General features: G+C 45.3%; 1 protein-coding gene across 8 annotated transcripts; it reads left to right on the top strand.

Moving 5' to 3' along the window:
- Positions 1-294: 294 nt before the first annotated feature.
- ZKSCAN5 (zinc finger with KRAB and SCAN domains 5) lies at positions 295-21,052 on the top strand. 8 transcript variants are annotated; one of them, XM_032604724.1, is made up of 8 exons: positions 368-422; positions 1,259-1,304; positions 1,564-2,083; positions 5,581-5,719; positions 10,234-10,316; positions 10,590-10,725; positions 15,280-15,888; positions 18,725-21,052. In XM_032604724.1, exons 3-8 carry the CDS (start codon positions 1,670-1,672, stop codon positions 19,849-19,851), a joined length of 2,508 nt encoding a protein of 835 aa, XP_032460615.1. In that variant the 5' UTR covers positions 368-422; positions 1,259-1,304; positions 1,564-1,669; the 3' UTR covers positions 19,852-21,052. The 8 variants fall into 8 exon arrangements, with proteins under 8 accessions (XP_032460617.1, XP_032460616.1, XP_032460615.1 ...); XM_032604726.1 differs by lacking the exon at positions 1,259-1,304 and having other exon boundaries at positions 295-422; positions 1,567-2,083; XM_032604725.1 differs by lacking the exon at positions 1,259-1,304 and having other exon boundaries at positions 313-422.
- The last annotated feature ends 1,373 nt before the right edge of the window (positions 21,053-22,425 follow it).

Raw genomic sequence — 22,425 nt, 5'->3', positions numbered from 1 at the left:
TCCCCTTGGCTAGAAAGGCCCTGTACAGACGGCTCCTCTCACTTTGCAAGGATGCAGAGCTCCAGCCCCTACTCTCCCCAGCCCGGAGGGGGGACTCTCTCCCGACGCGCTCAGCCTTCCACTGGGGTCGCCGAGGAAACGCCTCCCTGCTCTCCCGCATTCTGATAGGCCCACAAGACTGAGGCTGAGTCACGGCCCTATTGGCTGGAGGGCGCGGCCCGCGCGAGGCTTCCTGGGAGATGTAGTCCCTGGAGCCGCTGGGGACTCAGGGGTCTGACCTCAGAGGTTTCGGCCGCCTGAGCTGACGACGGTTGTAAAGCGGTGGGTGTGTCTGGAGACGGGGTGAGGGGAGTGGCGAGGATTCAGGTGAAGAAACCGAAGAGTCCATGAAAGAGAAGTGAGGGTTGCGGGCTCGCAGAAAGGTACGGACGTACTTCGAACTGGGGCGCAGAGCGTTGGGGGTGAGGGAGCGCAAGTTCCACGGCCAATCAGACACTAGCAACTGTTGTCTTAGCAAGCGCTCCAGACACCTAAGACCCCGCCCCCTGCCCCCACTCTAAGAAAAGGGACGGGCTCGGGCTGTTTAAATGGCTGTGGGGTTGGGTGGCGAAGAGGGTGGCTGGGTTTTCTCCCCGGCTCTAGCGTTGCTGTACTTGCGGCTCGGTGGGCGGGGAATGGCCGCGTTACTGGAGGTTGGACTGGGATCCCGGGCCGGCGCCTCATCTCCCCGCCGGTTGGCCCACAGCCCCTCTGGGGCGGGGCCTGGGGCGGGCACTTTCCTCCCGCGGTGAGGCGGGGACCTCCGGGATTCCTAGAGAGGACTCGGAAGTGCTCTCGGGGGTGGGATTTATGGCTCTACCCGCCGGTCAGGGAAAGCTTGGACTTGCTTACTTCCGGCGAAGAAGTGTTGCGAAGTGTCGGCTTCGGCTTTCTCTCTGTTTGTAAGAAGAAACCCGTCTTCCCAGCCTTGGCTGCGGGAGCTTGGTCTTCCAGGGGAGCTCCCCGGGACTGTGGCCTTGAGGAAAGGGAATGGCCTTTGTGTACAGACGAGGGTCCTGTCCCTAACCTTGACCGGGCCGGTTTCCGTGGATCGGGGTCAGGAGCGATTGTGGGCAATCCAGGTGCAAAATCTGTACTTAAAACCTTGGCTCTCTTCGGGACCCATGAAGTTTCCCGTTGGTCTGTCAAGCTCTTAGGGGTTGAGGGACAGGACGAATTTTGACCATTGTAATGTTTTTGACTTCTGTTCTGACTTAAGTTTGGCTTGTGGTAGAGAGAAGGAGCGGCTGCGTCTGGACTAGTTAGTAAGTCTCGTCTTGTTATTTACATAAAATTTAATGTTCTTCACCACAAAAATTGTATTTCATGAGGCCGTATGTCAGAGTTTTATTGCTCTCCTTTACACTTTTTAAATGTTGGAAATATTCTCCGTTGGTCATTATTTTGTGGGTGGAGTGATGGCTGTCTTGTAATTTTTAAGGAAATTACTCTGTTGGGTGATCATCTTTAGGATAGATGACCTCTTTGTCATCTCTTTGCTAATAACGATTTCCAATATATCAGTAGGTTGCACGCTAAGGAAAGTGTCCTTCAGAAGATCTCAAAGAGCAGAAAACAAGTTTGGTCCGTGTAACCCAACTTACCTGGAGAGAGATCCCTCTGAGTTGGAATGATAATGACAGGATCTGGGGAAGTTATAGACTTAGACCCTCCCGCGGAGACTTCACCAGAGCAAGAAGACCTTCTGATAGTGAAGGTGGAAGAAGAAGATTGCACCTGGATGAGGGAGTACAATCCGCCCGTGTTTGAGACTTTCTACCAGCGCTTCAAGCACTTCCAGTACCATGAAGCGTCAGGCCCCCGGGAGGCCCTTAGCCAGCTCCGGGTGCTCTGCTGTGAGTGGCTGCGGCCCGAGCTGCACACCAAGGAGCAGATCCTGGAGCTGCTGGTGCTGGAGCAGTTCCTGACCATCCTGCCTGAAGAGTTCCAGACCTGGGTGAGAGAACATCACCCGGAAAATGGAGAAGAGGCTGTGGCCGTGGTAGAAAATATAGAAAGAGAACTAGAGGAACGCAGACAACAGGTGAGTGAAAGAGGAGACCTTCAGGCAATGAGGAAGGAGAGGAAGAGAGTTGAGGAGCTGCTGAGCAGGGGTGAGATCCTGAGCGCCCTGGTGCTTCATTCATATTCTTTTGTTCTCCTGGGATTAGGTGCACTGTGGAGATATCCTGCCACTCGAGCAAAGAGAAGCAGTATGCAGTTTGTTAATGTGGAGAAGACAGTCTGCGATTTTATTTCAATTTTAAATTACTGTATTTATTTTTTGAGTGGTGACATAATACAAAATTCAAAATGTACATAAGGTTATAATGAAAAGTAAGTGTCCCTCCCACCCCTAATTCCCCAGCCGCCAGAGTTCTCCTCACCAGAGGCGACCATTGTCCCATGATACCTGTCTATCCTTACAGAGATACACTGTATTCTGTGTATATTAGAGTATATGTGTATGACTTGTTTTTTAAAAAACACAAATGTTTTCACATCATTGTGCACTTCTGCCTCTTGCTTTTTTTCTTATAGTATATCCTGGCTTGTTCTATGTTAGTGCAAAGAGAACTGCCTCACTCTTTGAAACTGCATTGTGTTCCATTGTATGGATGTACCATAATTTAACTCCTGTTGAAGGCCATTTATGGTGTTCCTTTAGATTGTTTCTGAATCTTTACTGCAACAGACTTTGCTGCAATAAATATCCTTTATATACATCATTAGTTGTAGAATCAAAACTCAGAAGTCAAATTGTTGGCTCAGAGCCCGTACGCATTGCATTTGTAGTTTGGACAGCTGTTGACAGATTGCTGTCTGCAGAGGTTATACCAGCTTATATTCCCAACAGCCATGTATGAGAGAAATTTTTTGCTTGCAGCCTGATAACACGATGTTATCCAACTTTTTGATTACTGTCAATCTGAAACATGCAATATTTCTGTGCAATTTTAATATGCATTTTTTCTTATGAGTGAGTTTGATCAGTGTACATATTTTAGAAGGCTGTGCATATACCCTTTTCTGTGACCTGTTTATATTAACCTGTTAGAAAAAGTAAGCACTGTGTCTGCCATCTGAGTTGCAAGAGTTATTTTCCCGCTTTGTTGTTTGTCTTTGCTTATGGAGATTTTTGCTTTGCCGGGTTTTTTAATTTTTATGCAGTCAGTTTAAATCTTTTAATTTATGGTTTCTGGGAATTGTGCCATAATTAGAAAGGCCCTCTCCACTAGAGTATTATAAGAAACTTATCGTTTCTTCCCCACGTTTTTGTTATGGTTGTTGTTGTTTTTGTTTTACCCTTTGAAATGATAGGTCCATCTGGAATTCATTTTGGTGTAGGGTGTTTGGTGTGGTTATAGCTTAATTTTTTTTCCAGATGTCTGTCCAGTTGCCCCAGCAACTTATACCGCAATCCCTTTTTTTTTCCTTCTCTGATTAAAATGCCATCTTGATTACATACCAGATTTTTACGTGTATTTGAGTCCATTTCTGGTCTTTTTATTCTATTTTATTGATCTTACTGTCTGTTTACATATCAGTATTTCAATTATCTGAGTTATGTAAAGTGTTTTGGTCAATAGGTCTGCCCTCCCCCTTCCAAATTTTTTTTTCAATATATTTTCTTTTCCATATGAACTTTAGAATTATTTACCTTCTACCACTCCAAAAATCCTGTCGGTATTTTTTGCTGGGATTGCATGAAATCGGATGTTAATTTAGGGAGGTTCCGTATCTTTACATTGTTACGTCTTCTTGTCCTTTCTTACTCATTTATCACCTGACTCTGTCTACCTCCCTCTTGTTGCTAGGCTCACATTTCTGAAACTTTAATTTTTTTTTTTTTTTTTTATAGCAAAGAAACAAAAGTCATGGGATCCTAGGTGTACAAGACTTTGAAGCTAGTTAGAGAATTTCCCTCATTCTTCAGAGCCATTGCCCTTCAGTGTAAGGTACCAGTCTCATTATTCTTCCCCTCTGGGTCAGGGGTACTTCAATACTCCAGAACATCCTCAGGCTCTTCAGCTGGGTTAGCTCACTCCATGAGGCAAGAGGACAGCAGAGGGAGTTGCTGGGGACCCGCCGCCAGACCCTGCAGCTGAGCTGAATAATTGTCTTGCAGACCGGAGTGTTTGAACCTTTCTATTGCTTCTGTCAGGACAAGAAGTAAAGGTTCCTGGTGCCATCTGGTTATTCCTTTTTTAAACCTTTTTGGGACATTAGCGGACAAACCTTTCCCTACTTTTTTATGGTAATAAATATTCAAAATCATAGTTTAAAACAGAAAGCATTTTTAAATGGATGACTTACAGCAGATATTACACATTGACCCCTGTCATTGGGATATGCACCCCATCTGTGGAAGGAGCACAGAGATCATTTCTTGATGGTAGGTCAGGGATCTGAGGCCCAGAGAGGGGGGTTTTCCTGAGGGCCTGCACAGCTCACTGTTTGCCTTTCTCTCTGCCTGCCCTCTGTATCCCTGGCATTGTTTCTCACCTTTATCTCCAGGTAGTTCTTGTCTCTAGCAAGCCTTTTCCCAGGCTTTATCCTCTACCCCTCCTCCTTGGTTTCTCTGTCCTACTCTCAGGGGTCCTCAAGGGCTGCTTTGCTTCTTCGTTGCCCAGGAGCCCTTTGACGTACTTGGCATCATCTTAACTCTTGTCCTGAGCAGGTCCACAAGGACACACACACTTCCGTGTAGAGTCATATTTGCCACAACTGTGCTGCCTCTGCCTCTTAATGTAATACCCCTGTGCCACGTGTTGCCACTACTGGGAGAGTTAAAACTGAAAGTGCGTTGAAACGTAAGGGACGGTGGCGGGGTTGGGGAGGGGAGGGCAATTCTATCTCAAAGCCGGATCTTGTTACCTGCTAGGATGGCACTGAGCTAGTACCTTCCAGAAGAGGCAGATTTTAGGGACCGGTTGTGTACCCTAGGGTTGTGCAGGAACAAAGAGCAGAAAGACGGAGACACACCGCTCTTGTGGTTGGTCTGTCCTACTTGAACCTGGTCGTCTGGGGCTTTGAGGGTGACTTCCTGTGTCCTGTGTTGACCTTTCCAAGCTCGTTTCTCACCCTCTCCCCCCTTCACTAAACTTGGCCCACACTGGCTTTCTGCCTGGGTGTCTTTGCTTATGTCATTCTGTCTGCCTGGGACACTCCTGACTTTTCCCTCAGCTGGCTTCTTTCCTCTTCTACGTGTTGACTTCAGTGACACTTCCTCAGAAGAGCCTTCCTTGGCCACCCAGTCTAAAGTAGGTCTCATCTGTTTTGCCTCATGGCACCACTTTCTTCTCCTTTTTCACATATAACACAGTTTATAACTGTGTATTTATTAACGTGTCGACATGTCTAATGGAAGTCGTCTTCAACTACAACGTGTTTATGCAGCAATTGGGTAATTAGTCCTGGCTCGTTGTAGATGCACGTGAAATACTTGGCCAAGGAGTGAATGAAAGAGTAACGTGACCCTGCTGGGCTCCTTCGTAGCCTTTCCTGTAACGTGCTGATTGGTGTGACTGTGGTTGTCAGGTCGTTGCGTGTGCTGAAGTGCTTCCTCCGAAGGTCGTGCCGCCTGGAGCCGGGCCCGAGTCCTTCAGTCACCAGCTCCTGCCCGTGGACCCGCAGCCTGAACGCGAGCCGCAGAGGCCTCATCTTCGGGAGGAAAACGGTGAGGATCTGGGCTTCAGTGGAGTGGATGTGGGCTCCCTGGCCGTGTGGGTAAGCGGTATCTGTAGAGAGACCTGGGGCTGGGCAGCCTCTCCGCAGTCAGTGGATCTGGAGGTTGGGAAGGGGTGGGGGCCTGGAATCGGGTCCCTGGTCAGCTCGCAGGCTGGCTAGGAGTCGTACCAATAACCAGTGTCCTTCGAGAGCTATGCTGCAGATGACGACAGCTCTAAGTACAGGTACTGTTAAAAGATGTACAGAAGTCTTTTACAAAAGTATTATCATGGTTTTGCAACAGTTTTCCAGCTCTACCTCATTCATTTTGTTGTCCTAAGGCTCAGGTAGACAAAGCTCTCCCGTTCCTCACTGCACTTCTCGCTGTTCAGCCATTCATGTGAAATCTGATTTTAAGCCATGCTTCACGAGGACCTGTAGAGCGTCTGTTCTCTCTTTCTCTCCTTCCCTCCCTCTTGCCCTCACTGTTATTAACCGGTATGAGATACATCAAGGAAGAAAAGTGGGCAGCTGAGTGTCTCATTTATGATGATATATGTCCACAAGTCTAATATCACTAATCAGAAACTCTTGCTATCAGATATATTTTAGAACTTAGAATTTTTCAGATTTAGTAAGAGGATCTGATTTACATACAGTGCACTGCCATCAGGATTTGAAGTGTGACCCCATAATCGCACATTAATTTAGTATTTCGGCAGTGAAATGTATGCCTGGTTACAGTAAGTGGATTAAATAAAAACTTCAAATAGCTTCATATCAGTTCTGGTCAGGTTTTGCTGTCAAATTAGTTCAATGGCCAACTTAATGAAAAACAAAAAACTTTTGGTATTTAAAGCTTTGGGATTTCGGAATGTGGAGAAGGAATTGTGAACTCAAATTTCCTGTTTGGCCCCAGCCTTTCTTCCGGGCTCCTCGTAGTGGTTGGCCTTGAAGTCTCACTGCTCTAAGCTTTTCCAGCTTTTCTTTCACTGTGGTAACAGTAACTATTACTTATGTGGTGTTTACTGTGTGTCAGGAGCTGTTCTAAGCTGCTTTATGTGTATGAACTCATTTAACCCTCAGTGTAGTACCAGGAAAAACAGTCTTCACCATTTAACATCTGGGGCCAATGGGTCCTTTCTATTTTTTTTAAAAATATTTTTAAGTCATTTTATGAATACTTACAGAAGAATCAAAATATAATGAAAAATAAATCTTAAAGGAACTTTAGTAAGAATTAAACCTCTTTGTATCAAGTATGTTTTGATAATATAAAAATCATAAAAAAATGAGAGAATACTGTCGCTCAATACCACCCCTTTTAGTAAAATGAATATGTCCTTTTAGCAAGATGGGATGGTCCAGAATCTTGTTGCAAAATATTACGTGATGAAGTCCTTCCTGTTGAATGATCGGATAAGGTGTCATAGCTCCTTTTTGGAATTAGAAATGTAGTGTTTATCATTGTTTCTTGAGTGTGGGAAGATTCATCTAGGATATTGTCATTGGCAGACTCTGTCAGTTTTCTCCTATGCCTTCAGTTTCATACTGTCTTTAGCACACTGCTCTCTGTGTCATCTTCTCATTCACCTGCTAGTAGTGAAATGTCTTCCACGCACATTTTCTTCTCTTTGTCGATATGGGTGGGTGGAAAGTGAGAAATTCTGAATTCTCGACTGTGGTCAATGAAAGCTAAAAACAGGTGTCAACAGCCTTAAACCTTCCTGAAGATGATGCAGAACTCTGGGGAATGTATTTAATACTTTGAGAACAGTGAAGAACAATGGTTTATTTCACTATTGCCTGATCCTGAATATTTCTTTTATTCTCCCATTTTCTTATAATTTTAGTCTTTTCGTGCTAACATTAAGACTCATTAATGAATAATTAGTAAAAATGAAATAATTCCTAGGATGATGAACTAGAAGAGTGCTTCATGGTACAGGAGATAGAAGATCATTCAGATCCCAAAATGTATCCTAGATTTGTAAAAAGGTCCAATGGATCCGTATGGAAATTACAAAATAAGAGTTTTCTTTTATTTTTTAATAATACTAACATATTCTTTTTGTTCTTCAGAAGACCTCTAAAAGAATAAAGGTCATGTCATTCCAGTCTTTAAAAATAGTTGAAACTGTCCAGAAAAAGAGAACCCCCAAACCCAGAATTGTACCTAGTAGACCTAGCTGGCATTCCAAGGGTTAATGCCCACAGTAACCCCATGGACTAAGTATTATTGTTATTCTCATATTAGAAATTAAGAAGCTGAGGCCCGGGCTTCCCTGGTGGCACAGTGGTTGAGAGTCCGCCTGCCGATTCAGGGGACACGGGTTCGCGCCCCGGTCAGGGAAGATCCCACATGCCGCGGAGCGGCTGGGCCCATGAGCCATGGCCGCTGAGCCTGCACGTCCGGAGCCTGTGCTCCGCAACAGGAGAGGCCACAACAGTGAGAGGCCCGCGTACCACAAAAATAAATAAATAAATAAATAAATAAAAAAAAGAAGCTGAGGCCCTCAGAGGTTAAATAATTTGTTCAAAGTCCCAAAGCTATTACACGGCAGAGCTGGGATGTTACCCCAGGCAGTCTGGCTGTAAGTCTGCACGTTTACCCCATACTGAGCTGCGCTGCCTGCTTTACCTCCAGGCTCTCCCAGCGCAGAACCGTGTCCCCTTCTGATCCCTGTCATCTTCCTTCACACACACAGTCTCATCGGATCAGGCTGCTCGTCTTTGCTCCCTCAGTGGTGCTTCTCTTCTCTGCCCTGTTAGCCAGACCCTGGCCACTTTCCTTATTCCAACAAAAGGGTTGGTTTGGGTTGGTTTGTTTTACACCCTGGAAGATGCTGCATCCTTCATGCCTTTGATGGCACCGAGAGCTGGCTTTCCATCTCTGGGACTCATTTCATCTTGAGAGGGCCAAAGTTGTTTACTTAAAAGTTAGAAACAACAGGTTTCACAGGAACTTCAAAAAAAATAAGTGGGATTATTTAGAATGTAATTATTCTCATTATTCCAATTATGACTGGAACATAATTACTGTTTGTGTATAGACTATGTTCATCCCTCTCTTTCACGTCGTACTTTGATTGTAACCACACTCCTGGGTTCAGATCCCGTGTCTGTTTTCGGCTTTCATTTCTAACCACGATCTCCTCTATTTTGGGTCTTTGCTCCTTACTTCCCAGTCCTTGGACACAAGCAAGCTACATATGCACATACATCTCTGGGACCGGGGACACCATAGAAAGGTCTAAATCGTCGTGTTAAAGGTTGATACCAGGTGGATCTCCAAGTCAGGGTGCATGTAGACAGATCCGGATGCACCATGAATCTTGGACAGAGGAGAGCAGAGGTGACAGCAGAGGGTCAAATGTTCACTAGCATCTAGAGACCAGCCCCTCCGGGCCTTGCACATGTGATTCACTCTACCCAGAAAGCACCCTCATCCCACCTCATCCCACCCCACCCCTGCTTCCAGAGTCACTTCCTGTGGAAGGGCTTTCCGGGTGCTCCCACCTCCTGCTCTCCACTCTGTAGATGCCCCTGCCTCTGTGTTCCTGCAGGAACTTGGGTGAACTTTGAGGATAATACTCTTTACCCTGTGCCAGGAGTAAAGCTTCCATGTCTGCCCTCCCCATCAGACGGTGAGGTTTTGGAAGGCAAGAATTGTTTTTTTTTTTTTTTTTTTTATGCGTTACGCGGGCCTCTCACTGTTGTGGCCTCTCCCGTTGCGGAGGACAGGCTCCGGACGCGCAGGCTCAGCGGCCATGGCTCACGGGCCCAGCCGCTCCGCGGCATGTGGGATCTTCCCAGACCGGGGCACGAACCCGTGTCCCCTGCATCGGCAGGCAGACTCCCAACCACTGCGCCACCAGGGAAACCCCAAGAATTGTTTTATCTGCCTATTCTTAGAACACACAGAGTAGACTTAATACAAGCTAGTTGGCTGACTATAAATCAGCCGCAGTCATTTTTTGAAGGGAGAGAGCGTGATAAGGCCTTGCTGATCAAAGTGAGGTCCAAAGCGCCGCAGCACCACCAGCATCACCTTCGAGCTTGTTAGAAACGCGGAACATGGGGGCTGCCCTGGAACACCTGAGGCAGAGTCTGCCCTGTACCAAGACCCCCAGGGGATTTGTTTGCACATCAGAGCTTGGGAAGCCCTGGCTCTAGGCAGCGCTTCAGCTTCACGGAAGAGTGGGCCTTTGGAGGTTCTTTGAGGTGACTAGGTTTGACCTGGGCAGAGCAGAGAGCATCCTTTATAGGGGAATGGTACCATCCCCAGTCAGCAGCAGGATTCGCCTGACCAACACAGGCAGTCTAGTTTTTCTCAGGGGAAGGGTGAGTATAGGGTAGGTGTGGGGGGCCCAGAATGTAGAGTGTCTTGAAGGCTGAGCAGAAGAATTTGGTCTTGATGCCACAGGGCGCCATTGTGGATCCTTGAGCAAAAAGCGGAACATGATGACAATTGGAACTGGGTAGAGGGATTCTCACTGACACCTCTTTTTCTCCCCCCCTCAGCCCTTCCTGCTCTCCAAGTTCCCTCCCTTCCCCTGAAGGACAGCCAGGAGCTGACAGCCTCACTTCTCTCAGCTGGGTCCCAGGTGAGCCGGTGTCCCTGTGCCCACATTGAGGACCCACGTCTGATTTTGGACAAGTAGCTGCCTTAAGCCTGAGTCTTTATCAGGGTTCTGTCTCTTTAACCAGAGACCGGGCCCATCTTGGGTTTGTGCTTTTCTGTCTTTTTCTGTTCTGCTCCCCCATCCTCTGTGAAGCACAGCCCCTCCCCTTTTTCTTTCCTTAAGGCTCCCAGTTCCTCCCCTCGCTCCAAATTTGAACCTAGGGAATGGGAATTTAGTGGAGATCTCGTGTTTCAGAAGTTGGTGAAAATTGAAGATGTGGCTGACGTGGCTGTATCCTTCATCCTGGAGGAATGGGGACATTTGGACCATTCCCAGAAGTCCCTCTATAGGGATGACAGGAAGGAGAATTATGGGAGTATTACTTCTATGGGTAAGAATGATTTCGTCTGCATGGATTAGGACATCTTCATTTTGTTATTAAGAATATTTATAGCACATTCTGTAAAAGCATGTATGTTTTAATCACTGTGACTTTGCGTATTTTTTTTTTGTCTGTGAAAGAGTAAATCACCCTTCTCTCTTTTTTTCTTTCTTTTTTTCTTATTCAGCTTATTCTGATTATCTCCATCATAATAAGAGTAAAATTGAGGACTGATAATGCTTTGGGGATAGTATTCGCAATCCAGCAAATGTTATATTTAGCTTAAGGCTAACAGGATTGGATCCTAACAGAGTTGTAGTAGTGATTGTACTCTGTTCCTTGACAAACTGAATCATTGTTAACTGAATATTCTCATTTGTGAAAGCATCTCAGACTTTGCTGAATAACCGTTCATTGAAGTAGTTATTACTGTGTCTCAGTAGCATTCATTCTTTTCCTTTCCTCTCACGCATGGGTGGCAACTTGTTCACTCTATTACCATTCTCACATCACCGGTACTTGTTTTATGACGTTTGCCTTGGCATCTGCATTTTACATGTCTTATCCCTTCTTGAATTTTGCACCCCAGATAAGATTTTGAACCTATTTCTAAGTTACGATCTTGGAAACTAATATTTGATTGTGCTGCCTGGAGCAATTGTGAAAAATCTCAGCACTGTGGCAGACATTTTGAAGCTTATGAATTTTATCTTCTTTTGAGTGAATTCTTTTGGAAGAATCACTGTCAAGCACACTATATTGATCACTATCAAGTAGACTTTAGATGGAATACATATACTCTAATGCCAAATTTCCTTTGAAAAACATTATCTCAGTTTGTATCGTTAAGGGTTTAGTTCACGCACAGGCTTTTATTTAAAAAGTAAAATTGACTTCTCTCTCAAATTTTCCATTTCCTTTATTACTGTTGATATATATTTGTGTTTTCTTTGATTTAGTTGCATATGCCCTCTGCTTGTTTATCTATTGGGATCTTAGTGGTGGTCTCAAGGAATTATTTATGTAGTATAAATATTATCATATTTAATGCAAATTTTTTTCATTCTCTTTTAAAATTAATTTCAAATACCTTTCTTGTCTGATTTGAGTTGATTAGTATTGTTTTATCTTTTTCACTTACTTTATAGGTATTTAATGGGTTTCAGAGTTGCAGAACTTGGCGCAGTTTTTCTGTACCATTCTCCAAGGGGTTTTGAATTGTTACTTTCTGATTTTTTTTTTTTTGGCCGCACCGCGCGGCATGCAGAACTTCCCAGCCCAGGGATCAAACCCGTGCCCGCTGCCATGCAAGCGTGGAGTCTTAACCACTGGACCGCCAGGGAAGTCCTGATTTTTTTTTTTTCTCATTATTCATCTTTTTCTTACAATATCTTTACAACTTGAGTAAACTCTTCTACCCTAAGAACATGTTCGGTGGTTTCTGCCTCTTCAGCTTCTCTGGGAAGACCACATTCGAGAATTTTCATCCTGTGGGTTCCTAACAGCATCAGAGGTGGTCACGATTTTTAAAGTATCCATCAAATTTAGAAGTGAGATTTTTAAAAATTAGTGAATGAATCGTGGAGACAGCCGTTTCAATGGAGTGGCTGGGAAGTTGGAGAACAAGAGACAGTTTCTTGGAAGATTGCACAGGAGAGAATTTGAGAAAGCTATTGTAGATAAACTTTCAAGAACATTGTCTGTGAAGGCGAAGCAAAAGAGGGCTGGTCACCGACGGCGTACCTGGTGTAGATGGATGGGTGGTTTTTGTATGTTGTCTTTGTTAACGGGAGAAGTTTTAAGCACACTGAAATGTCACTGGGCGAGGGCTGGTGGGGAGTGAGTATGAAATGCTAGAGTGAGGAAGTCCCTGGAAAACAGAATGGCCTGGTGAGGCCCCTTCGGGAGGAAAGATTGACCTCGGTGAGTGGGAGGGTCAGCTCTTCTGCTGTGAGGCAAGGGGAGGACGGGAGAATCAGGCTGCCAGCACGCTGACACTTGTGGTTGTAGGATGTCCAAGGAGGTCTTGACTGGATAGTTTAAACTCTCCCTGGAATAGGAGACAGAGTCACCTGTTGCGAGTGAGCAGGTGATGGAGTGGGTGGTGGAGCAGAGGTTTGAGTGCAGCGAGGACTTTGGTTCGCACGCACGTGGTAAAAATTATCCGAATAGTTTAAGTGGGTTTAAAGTGAGAAGTGAATCTCCCGACCCTCAGTCCCTCCGTTTCCCGCACAGAGGCAGTGACGGTTAGTTAAGCTTCCTGATTGCATCTCTAGACACAGTGTGTGTGTAGGCAAGTTTGTGCCAGAACACTCCTTTATTTTTTTTTTTTTTTTTTTTTTTTTTTTTTTTTATGCGTTACGCGGGCCTCTCACTGTTGTGGCCTCTCCCGTTGCGGAGGACAGGCTCCGGACGCGCAGGCCCAGCGGCCATGGCTCACGGGCCCAGCCGCTCCGCGGCATGTGGGATCCTCCCAGACCGGGGCACGAACCCGTGTCCCCTGCATCGGCAGGCGGACTCTCAACCACTGCGCCACCAGGGAAGCCCCACTCCTTTATTTTTAAATACAGTGATCTATCTTGGAGATCACGATGAAGACGTTTTGATGTAGCTGCTGAGAAGAATGAGTGGGAAACTAGCCAGCCTTAGAAATGTAGGATGCCAGTGTGAGGTACCAGTGAGGTTGAAAAGCGTGAATTTGTAAAGCACCGAATCTGCTGATTGGGTGTTTTGGAACCAACTCCCTCCTCACCCCCCCGCCCCCAATGCATTACTAAGCAGCCGGGCATAGTGTTGAACAAGGAACACAGCTCTCTGTCAGACATACACATAAATCAGGAGAATCAACAGAAAGCTCCTCATGTACTCAGAGAAGGGGAAGGGAAAGAGGAAAAAAACAAACCTGTAAGCTGACTGGTATCTCAGCCTGTATCATCACCTTCTCTGGAAACGGGCGATTGTGAATAGTCCCAAAGAGATACATGGAGCTCATGTGATTTTTTTCAAATTCACCCCTGGAAAAAAGAAAGCCATGAGCTTATTTGCCTTGCTGAACGGGAGAGCGCTCTAATAAGAATAAAATGTGTGGACATAAGTAAATGAGAGTAAAAGAAAAAGAAATATTGTGATAGCTGAGATTACTTGCCTAGTTAAATGCAGGAGGAAAAAGCATCTAAAAAGTTTGGTTTTGTGATAGAGTTCTTTTGTTTATGTGTTTGTTTCCACTCTTAAAATGTCTTTTTAGGAAGAGAATTAAGTAAAAATAGTTAGAAAATAAATTTAAAGTTGCCTTCATGGTACAAGAATTACAACTTCTCGCTATATCAAAAAAAGGATAGTAATAGTATCTCCTTCAAAGGGTCATTGTAAGGATTGAATGCCATAAAACTGAAAAGCACTTGAAGGCATAGTGCCTGGTCCATAGTACACACTCTGCAAACATTAGTGCTTAATACCATTTTTATGTAATGTTTGAAAATTACTTTTCTTTCTACAAAACAGCCTTACTGGAAAGTTCTCAGTAGGCCATGATCTATCTATCCTTTAAAAAGCATTCCCTAAAAAAAAAAAAAAAAAAAAAAAAAAAAGCATTCCCTATTTTTTGTTAACTACTGAAGGTTTGTCCTTGCAAACTATATTGAATGTCAGTGTTTTGAGTGGAGTACATACTGCTGATCCAGTTACACGGGGAACCGATTGCAGCCTCTTTTTTTTAAGAATTTATTTATTTAGTTTTGGCTGTGTTGGGTCTTCGTTTCTGTGCGAGGGCTTTCTCTAGTTGTGGCAAGTGGGGGCCACTCTTCATCGCCGTGCGCAGGCCTCTGTCGCGGCCTCTCTTGTTGCGGAGCACAGGCTCCAGACGCGCAGGCTCAGTAGTTGTGGTCCACGGGCCTAGTTGCTCCGCGGCATGTGGGATCCTCCCAGACCAGGGCTCGAACCCGTGTCCCCTGCATTAGCAGGCAGATTCTCAACCACTGCGCCACCAGGGAAGGCCCCGATTGCAGCCTCTTAAATGTCTCTGTTCGTCAATGACCACTGAGTGGTGAGCTAGCTCTCGACAGTTGTAGGACTTCTCTGGGTACAGAAAGAACGCCTTTTCCCCTTTAGACTAATTCACACCAAACTGAGATTCTTTGGGGATTGAAAAAGCTAGAAAGATCCTCTTTCTTCTCCAGGCTATGAATAAACAAGAAGAGGAAGGTGAGGACTGGGTTAGCTGCATCACCCAGTATCAGATTTTACTGAGAACAGTTGACTTGGCACAGGTGTTCCCAAACAGGTACTGTACGGATGTACTGTACCCAGAGGATGTGATTGTCATTAAATGGAATGACTGCTCTCCCAGTCGCATCCCCTTGAACCATTCTTGCCGGCTCTGTCTTCCCTAACCTGCCTCAGTTTCCTGCTTCAGTGTTCTTCATCCCATCCCTGTATTGTGAAGTCATTTTGCAGATGGCTTTACAAAGTCACGCCTTGCTTGCACGTGTTGGTTTCATGTAATTATCTGCTATTTCTGAATGCGGGGAATAAGCTAATGTTTCCATTTTCCCTCTATTATCTCAGATTACGAGTCCAGGAACGACAACGTGGAACTGATGGTAAAGCAGATTTCTGATGAAGCCGAATCGCCCTGGATGACCTCAGGAAGCCCTGAAAGAAATGTCCCCCCGAGTCAAGAGTTTGGAGGAGTTAGCGACCCTCACAGCGTGGTAGAAAGGTGGCAGGTCAACCCCCCCATGGGGAAATCAAGGCAGACCCCTTCCCAGAAAAGAGACCTCGGTGCCATCACAGACGTGAACCGGAAGCCAAACACCAACGGCGAGAGAGGACACCGATGTAACGACTGCGGGAAATTTTTCCTTCAGGCCTCCAACTTCATCCAGCACCGGCGAATCCACACGGGAGAGAAACCGTTTAAGTGCGGGGAGTGTGGGAAAAGCTATAACCAGCGCGTGCACCTCACCCAGCACCAGCGTGTGCACACCGGCGAGAAGCCTTACAAGTGCCAGGTGTGCGGGAAGGCCTTCCGTGTCAGCTCACACCTGGTCCAGCATCACAGCGTGCACAGCGGGGAGAGGCCCTACGGCTGCCCCGAGTGCGGGAAGAGCTTCGGGCGCCACTCCCACCTGATCGAGCACCTCAAGCGCCACTTCAGAGAGAAATCCCAAAGATGTAGGTGTGAGCAGTTTGTCTTCGGAGCATAAACGAGGCAGAAATTGCCTTATCAGCTTAGAACTATCGGACAGATGGGCAGTGATCCTGGCAGCAGTGGCAGGAAGGGACAAAGAGTTACCGTCTATTTTATTATCACGTACTTTATGGGGTTTTTAAAATTTTTATTTTTTTACTGAAGATAGTTGATTTACAGTGTTGTGTTAATGGCTGCTGTGCAGACGAGATTCAGTTATACATATGTATACTTCTCTTTTTGAGATTCTTTTCCATTATGGTTTATCATAGGATATTGAATATAATTCTCTGTGCTCTACAGTAGGCCCTTGTTGTTTATCGTTCTCTACATAATAGTTTGCATCTGCTGATCCCAACCTCCCAGTCCTTCCCTCCCCCACCCCCCTCCACCTTGGCTGTTCTCTATGTCTGTATCACTTGTACTTTAATTAATTGTCAGATTAGTTGGCAAAACTCTATGCCCTCCCCGCCATCCCCACAACTTCTCTTTCCCCAGAGGTGCTGCTCTCAGCAGTCTTACCTGTTTCTTCTGATAATTCCACATTTTAAAATAATACGGCTGTTGCTTGACCCATGAATTTTAGACATTATCTGTTGACTCTCTGTTTCGTAAGTGAGGACTTTGGCTCTCTTACATGCTTCTTCCCTCTTCCCCCTTTTCCCAATTTAGTTATTTCACTTACTTTAAAATGCTAAAGTAATAATAGTATGGTTGACCCTTGAAGAGCAGAGGGATTAGGGGTGCTGACCCCCTCGCAGTCCAAAATCCACATGTAACTTTACAGTCAGCCTTCCGTATTGCTGTTTCACATCCTCGGATTCAACCAACTGTGGGTTGTGTAGGACTGTAGTACATATTTATTGAAAAATACCTGCATATGAGCGGACCTTTGCAGTTCAAACCCGTGTTGTTCAAGGGTCAACTGTACAGGAAGTTCGGGGGAAAGAAAGTGGGAGGGGAAAAAAAATCACCCATAATCCCACCATCCTAACTAGCAGAACTGTTTCACTTAGTGTGCCTCCATTTTTTGTATAAGCCTTTTCTATATAGGGCTACTCATAGGGTGCAATCAAATATTAGACACACACATTTTCCAGCGTTGCTTGGCCCTCCTGTTTGTTAGTTTTGACAACCTGGCATTGTGTAGAGATATCATGGTCTACTCAACTGTTCCCCAGCTGAAATTCTAATTTTTTTTCCCTTTTGTCCTGATAACTGTGCTTATGCCTTGTTCGCTACTTGGGGGTATTTCCTTATAATAGATGCCCAGAAGTGGGACTAGTGGATGAAAGGTCAAGGACATTTTTATGGTTCTTGATACATATGGCCAAATTGCTTTTTAAAACAATTATACCACATATGAGAGTATCAGTTGTACTAAATTTCTTCCAGAACTATCAAACTTTTTTTTGTTGTTGTTAGCAAATTGTGTAAGCAGAAGAGAATTCTTTGCTGTCTTCATTTTCAGTAATTTAGTTATGAATCAGGCTGAGTAATTTTCCTGCTGGTACTTATTTTTTTATCTGCTCACATGACTTCTGTAAGGATACGATCACTGTAAAGTGTGCTGTGAACTTAAAGGCTTTTATTAATATTCTTCAGAAAACTCGAAGACTGGCCAAAGTGTTTATTTTTAAATTACGCCTTTGGTGTCCCCAAGCCCAGCTACTTGTCATTCACATTAACAGCTGCTGTCACCTATTCCAACATGGAATAGAAGCTTATGAAGCTCATGGTGTCTTTATGGCCTGGGTCGAGCTCAGCTGTCTCCTCAGCCAGTTCGATCCCTTTCTCCTTGGCGACTGCCTCTTGGGGGAAATCCATCCAATAGCACTCCGAACCTGGGAAGCAACTGCTTTAAAATAGGATCTTTTATATCTTCCCTGTAATTGTTCTTCGGCCTAGTTTCCGCGTTAATACTTCTCGCATTTTTTTGATCGAAGGAGGGATACTTTGTGTGCTCATCCAGCTGTGTTTATGGAACGCCTCCAGTGCCTAGGTGCTTGGGATTCAGCAGTAAGCAGAACAGACACTGTCCGTGCCCTCTTGGAGCTGACGGTCTGATGGCAGGAGCATTCCCAAAGAAGTGTCGGGTGCCCTGGGAGGGAAAAGGAAGCTGGGGTGTTGGCTAAGGGCATAGAGCAGAGGTTGATGTGTCACCCATCGTATTGACAATATTTTCTACTGGCTCATTTCTCTTTTTTCCTGGCTCCCAGTCGGGTATTCTTCCAACTCTGTATCCTCTTCATACTCCTTTCTTCTAGTTTTCATCAGTTCTCACTGTTCACTTGTGTATCTTCATTTTTTTAATTTATTTTTTATTAAAAAATTGTGTTTTGGCTGCTGCCACGCAGTTTGCAGGATCTTAGTTCCCCGAACAGGGGATTGAACCTGGGCCCACGGCAATGAAGGCACGGAGTCCTAACCACTGGACTGCCAGGGAACTCCCCACTTGTGTATCTTTGTTCTGTCTCATTCTGTCTCCCTGACTCCACATTTCCTACCTCCTCTCCCATTTCAGAATTCCCTTCTCTCTTTCCTATGTAATAAAAGTGTCTGGCTTTCCCCTGTGATTGCCTAACCTCAGTCGTTCTCACCACCCTCCCGAGTAAGCTTTCTCTTCATTGTGTTCTTTTCCCTGAACAGGCACCGAAAGGTTCTTTTCTGTTAGCATCAAGCACATCCATGCACCCTTCTCCCCGCCTTTGTTACTCCTATTACATCGTAGTTTCATTTGATTATCCTCTTTTGCCTGATAGTTTGTTTTTCTTCTGTAAAAGAACTGATAACATTTGTGTTTCCTCTTTATCTTTTCAGGCAATGATAAAAGAAGTAAGAATACAAAATTGAATGTTAAGAAGAAAATTTCAGAATTTTCAGAAGCAGACATGGAACCAACCGGAATAATCCCAAGAAATGTTTCTCAGGTTCAAGAGTTTGGAGAAGGCCACAAACACCAGGGCAAATTGGATAGAAAGCAGGGAATTCCCATGAAAGAGATACTAGGACAACCCTCTTCAAAGAGGATGAATTTCAGCGAAGTCACGTATGTCCACAAAAAGTCCTCCACCGGAGAGAGACCGCATAAATGTAACGAATGTGGGAAAAGCTTTATTCAGAGTGCACATCTTATCCAGCATCAGCGAATACACACCGGGGAGAAACCATTTAGGTGTGACGAGTGTGGGAAGAGCTACAATCAGCGTGTACACCTAACTCAGCATCAGCGGGTCCACACTGGGGAGAAGCCCTACACCTGTCCCTTGTGCGGGAAAGCATTTAGAGTGAGGTCCCACCTCGTTCAGCACCAGAGTGTGCACAGTGGGGAGAGGCCCTTTAAGTGTAATGAGTGCGGGAAAGGCTTTGGGAGACGTTCACACCTTGCTGGGCATCTCAGGCTCCACTCGAGAGAGAAATCCCATCAGTGTCATGAATGTGGAGAAATCTTTTTTCAGTACGTTAGCCTCATTGAACACCAGGTGCTCCACATGGGCCAGAAAAATGAACAAAATAGCATCCGCGGGGAAGCGTACAGCTGGAACTTAACGGTGATTGAGGATAAGAAGGTTGAGTTGCAAGAGCAGCCTTATAAGTGTGATGTGTGTGGCAAAGCCTTTCATTACAGTTCGGAGCTCATTCAGCATTACAGAACTCATACCGCAGAGAAAACCTATAAATGGGATATGTGTAGAGAAAGCGTTGGCCAGTGTTCCCACACAAAACAACATCCCAAAAGCTATTCCAACCTGAAAGCCCATCAATGTAAAGAATGTGGCAGAGGCTTTGCTCTGAAGGCACATCTTAATCAACATCAGAGGATCCATACTGGTGAGAAACCCTTTCAATGTAAAGAATGCGGAATGAGTTTCAGTTGGAGTTGTAGCCTCTTTAAACATCTGAGAAGTCACGAGAGGACAGATCCCATAAATACCTTAAGTGTCTAGAGGTTTCTATTGTAGAACAGCTCTTACACGATTTTAGAGAAGCCTTCCTGAAGACAAACCCTACTCCTATAACGAATGTAATAACTTCAAGCATCTCCTCCAACTTAACCATCAAACCTATGGATCTGTTGAGATCCTTCAGTTAGAACTTAGGACACTGGAGCATCCACAGCAGATAGATAGCTGTTTTTCCACTGAGAAATGCATTCGTTTGCATCTTCAAGCTTGAGAGTCTAGACAGGAGAGAACCTAAGGATACAGTGGACGAAGGGAAGCCTTCAGATGGCACTCATTCTTCATGCAACTCTCAGAACATTGACAGTGGGAAAAGCCTCACAAATGCAGTAGGAATAAACATTTGTAGTTTCTGCCTTGTTTGACAGCTTATCTATTCAGGGAAGAGCACAGTGAAAGAAAGAACCCTTCAGCATGATCTTGGTTTGGGTACCTCAGCAATGAACCTCTTCTAGACGTGGTGATGCCAGCCACTGGAATGCTCCAGGCGACGTTCTCATCTTGAGTATTAAACCTTTTCAAAAGAAATTGACTTAAGGTATTTCTGTTTTGGCAAAATTGAGGTTCAGAGGCTGGATGGTATGTGTTCTCGCTGCCTTATTCAACCTACAACTTCTCCATGAAACACACTCTACCTTTTTGTTTTGTCTTGATTCTCCTGGCATCATGGTTAGCTAGTAGAAAGAGAAGTTAAGTTTGTAAATTCAGGAGAAACTGTGTTGGTCAGTCACAGCCTGGGGAGAGGGGAGCAGGACCTTAGGGGAATAGAGGAGAGAAGACGGGCCAGACTGTGGACTGGTTATTCTGTTACCCACAAGAATGAGGGCAGCTATATCCGTAGAAGGAATTGGACCAAGTTGAATCAGGAATCGTCCAAGCAGTAGATGTACCAACTCCCAGTTGCCCAGGAGATAGATCTCCCCCATAGGATAATGGCGTAGAGAAGGAGTTTCAACTTGAGTTGCAGCTGGATTTGAAAGTAAACGTTAGTAGATGCAGGGAGGTCCTGGTCTGGTGAGCCCTGCCTGTGGGAAGGTCTGGGTAGGGGTTGTGGGGGAAGGATGATGACATGGAAAAGAGGGTAAACTTGAGCCTGTTTGCTAGAGAGAGGGAGAGGCGCTTATGGGCGCCACCGAAGTCCTGCTTCTGCTGACTGCCTGGCTTACAAATAAACACCCAATAAATACCTGTTGATTTTGTGTGCTGTACACTGGTACCTGGTCCAGATCCCCTTTACCAGGCTGCCATACCCATCCCCCAGCTGCTTTGAGTTTTGTCTGCCAAGTGCTCACAGCTCACTCTGTTCTCCGGAGACTCTGAGGGAATTGCCCTCAGGTGATCAGAGCTGCCCCGTCCAGGAGTTAGCTGTCCTCCCCACCCGCTAGCCAATGACGGATTGATATGGGGGTACAAAGGGCTGATTCACGTGCCTCAAGGTGGGAAATTGGTGCAGTTTATGCTTCAGACGCACCCATTGTGGATCAGGCTGAGGCTAGACTTTATTAGACTATATCCATGCTCCTGTACCATCCCCTCATCCCCTCCACGCCCTCAACAAATCACATGGCTCTGAATCCTTGTCTCAGGCTCTGCTTTAGGGAACGTGATCTGATGTGTGGCACCATGAGTAGTCCTGTAAGAATGCCCTGTGGAGCTGGCCACTCACCATGAGGCAATGAGGACCACGTCACTGATGGTGGGCAGGGCACTGGTAGTTTCGGGCGTGTGGCGGCCATTCAATTGGGAGACATTAACTTTGGTGAACTGGGATGGAATTCAGGTAGAAGGGGATGCACTGACTTGGGTAAGGTTTGGGGAACAAAATGAAAATAATGTAAGGATTATGGAATTGAGTGGCTCTTGCTGAAAGCCACTGATTGAAGAGAGAAAATAACATACTCAGGACAAATATCCACCCACTTAATGCAACCCGTGAGTGTCAGAGGGCCTCGTTGGTGGCCCTCAAGGAGACTCTTGTTGCCTGCAAACAGAATTACAGACTTAAAGGTGGTATAGGACTTGAATGAGAATGACAACTTCAGTGAAGCCTGGTGTTAATGTCTGTCGAGCATTTACTGTGTTCTAAACATCATGCTTAGTGCTTTATGTGGATCACCTCACTTAATCCTCACATTATGAGGTGGTTTCACTTCTTAGCGCCCTCATTTTACAGTTGGGAAAAACTTGAGGTTCAGAATAGTTAATTCACTTGCCCGAGGTCACACAGCCAATAAGTGGCAGAACGAGCATTTGAACCAAGATCACTTTGTCTCCAAAAGCTAAGCTCTTAAGCACCAAAATCTACTATGTCTTAGATGATTAAACATCAAACATTACAAAGTGATGAAATGCTGTTCTTGTCAGTTTGTGTGAAAGACAGTTTTGATCCAAGATATGATAAAGTCATACAGTAATAGAATCTTAGAATTGTAAAGGGTTCGATCATTCCTCCCACCCAATGGAGGAATCGCCATTCAGTTGTAGGTATGTGCAGGCACCAAGTGTATAATTACTTTGTTGAGCTGGAGAAAACATTTCCTGGCATCTGATTATCCCGTT

Source organism: Phocoena sinus, chromosome 15 (genome assembly GCF_008692025.1).
Source record: "Phocoena sinus isolate mPhoSin1 chromosome 15, mPhoSin1.pri, whole genome shotgun sequence".
NCBI lineage: Eukaryota > Metazoa > Chordata > Mammalia > Artiodactyla > Phocoenidae > Phocoena > Phocoena sinus.
This window is presented reverse-complemented; position numbering and strand designations above follow the sequence as displayed.

Excerpts from the sequence above, each read along its gene's own strand:
- ZKSCAN5 (XM_032604726.1), top strand. The coding sequence starts at position 1,670 with ATGATAATGACAGGATCTGGGGAAGTTATAGACTTAGACCCTCCCGCG. Across the intron at positions 2,084-5,580 it reads TAGAGGAACGCAGACAACAG|GTCGTTGCGTGTGCTGAAGT; the intron begins GTGAGTGAAAGA and ends TGTGGTTGTCAG. Across the intron at positions 15,889-18,724 it reads CAGAGAGAAATCCCAAAGAT|GCAATGATAAAAGAAGTAAG; the intron begins GTAGGTGTGAGC and ends TTATCTTTTCAG.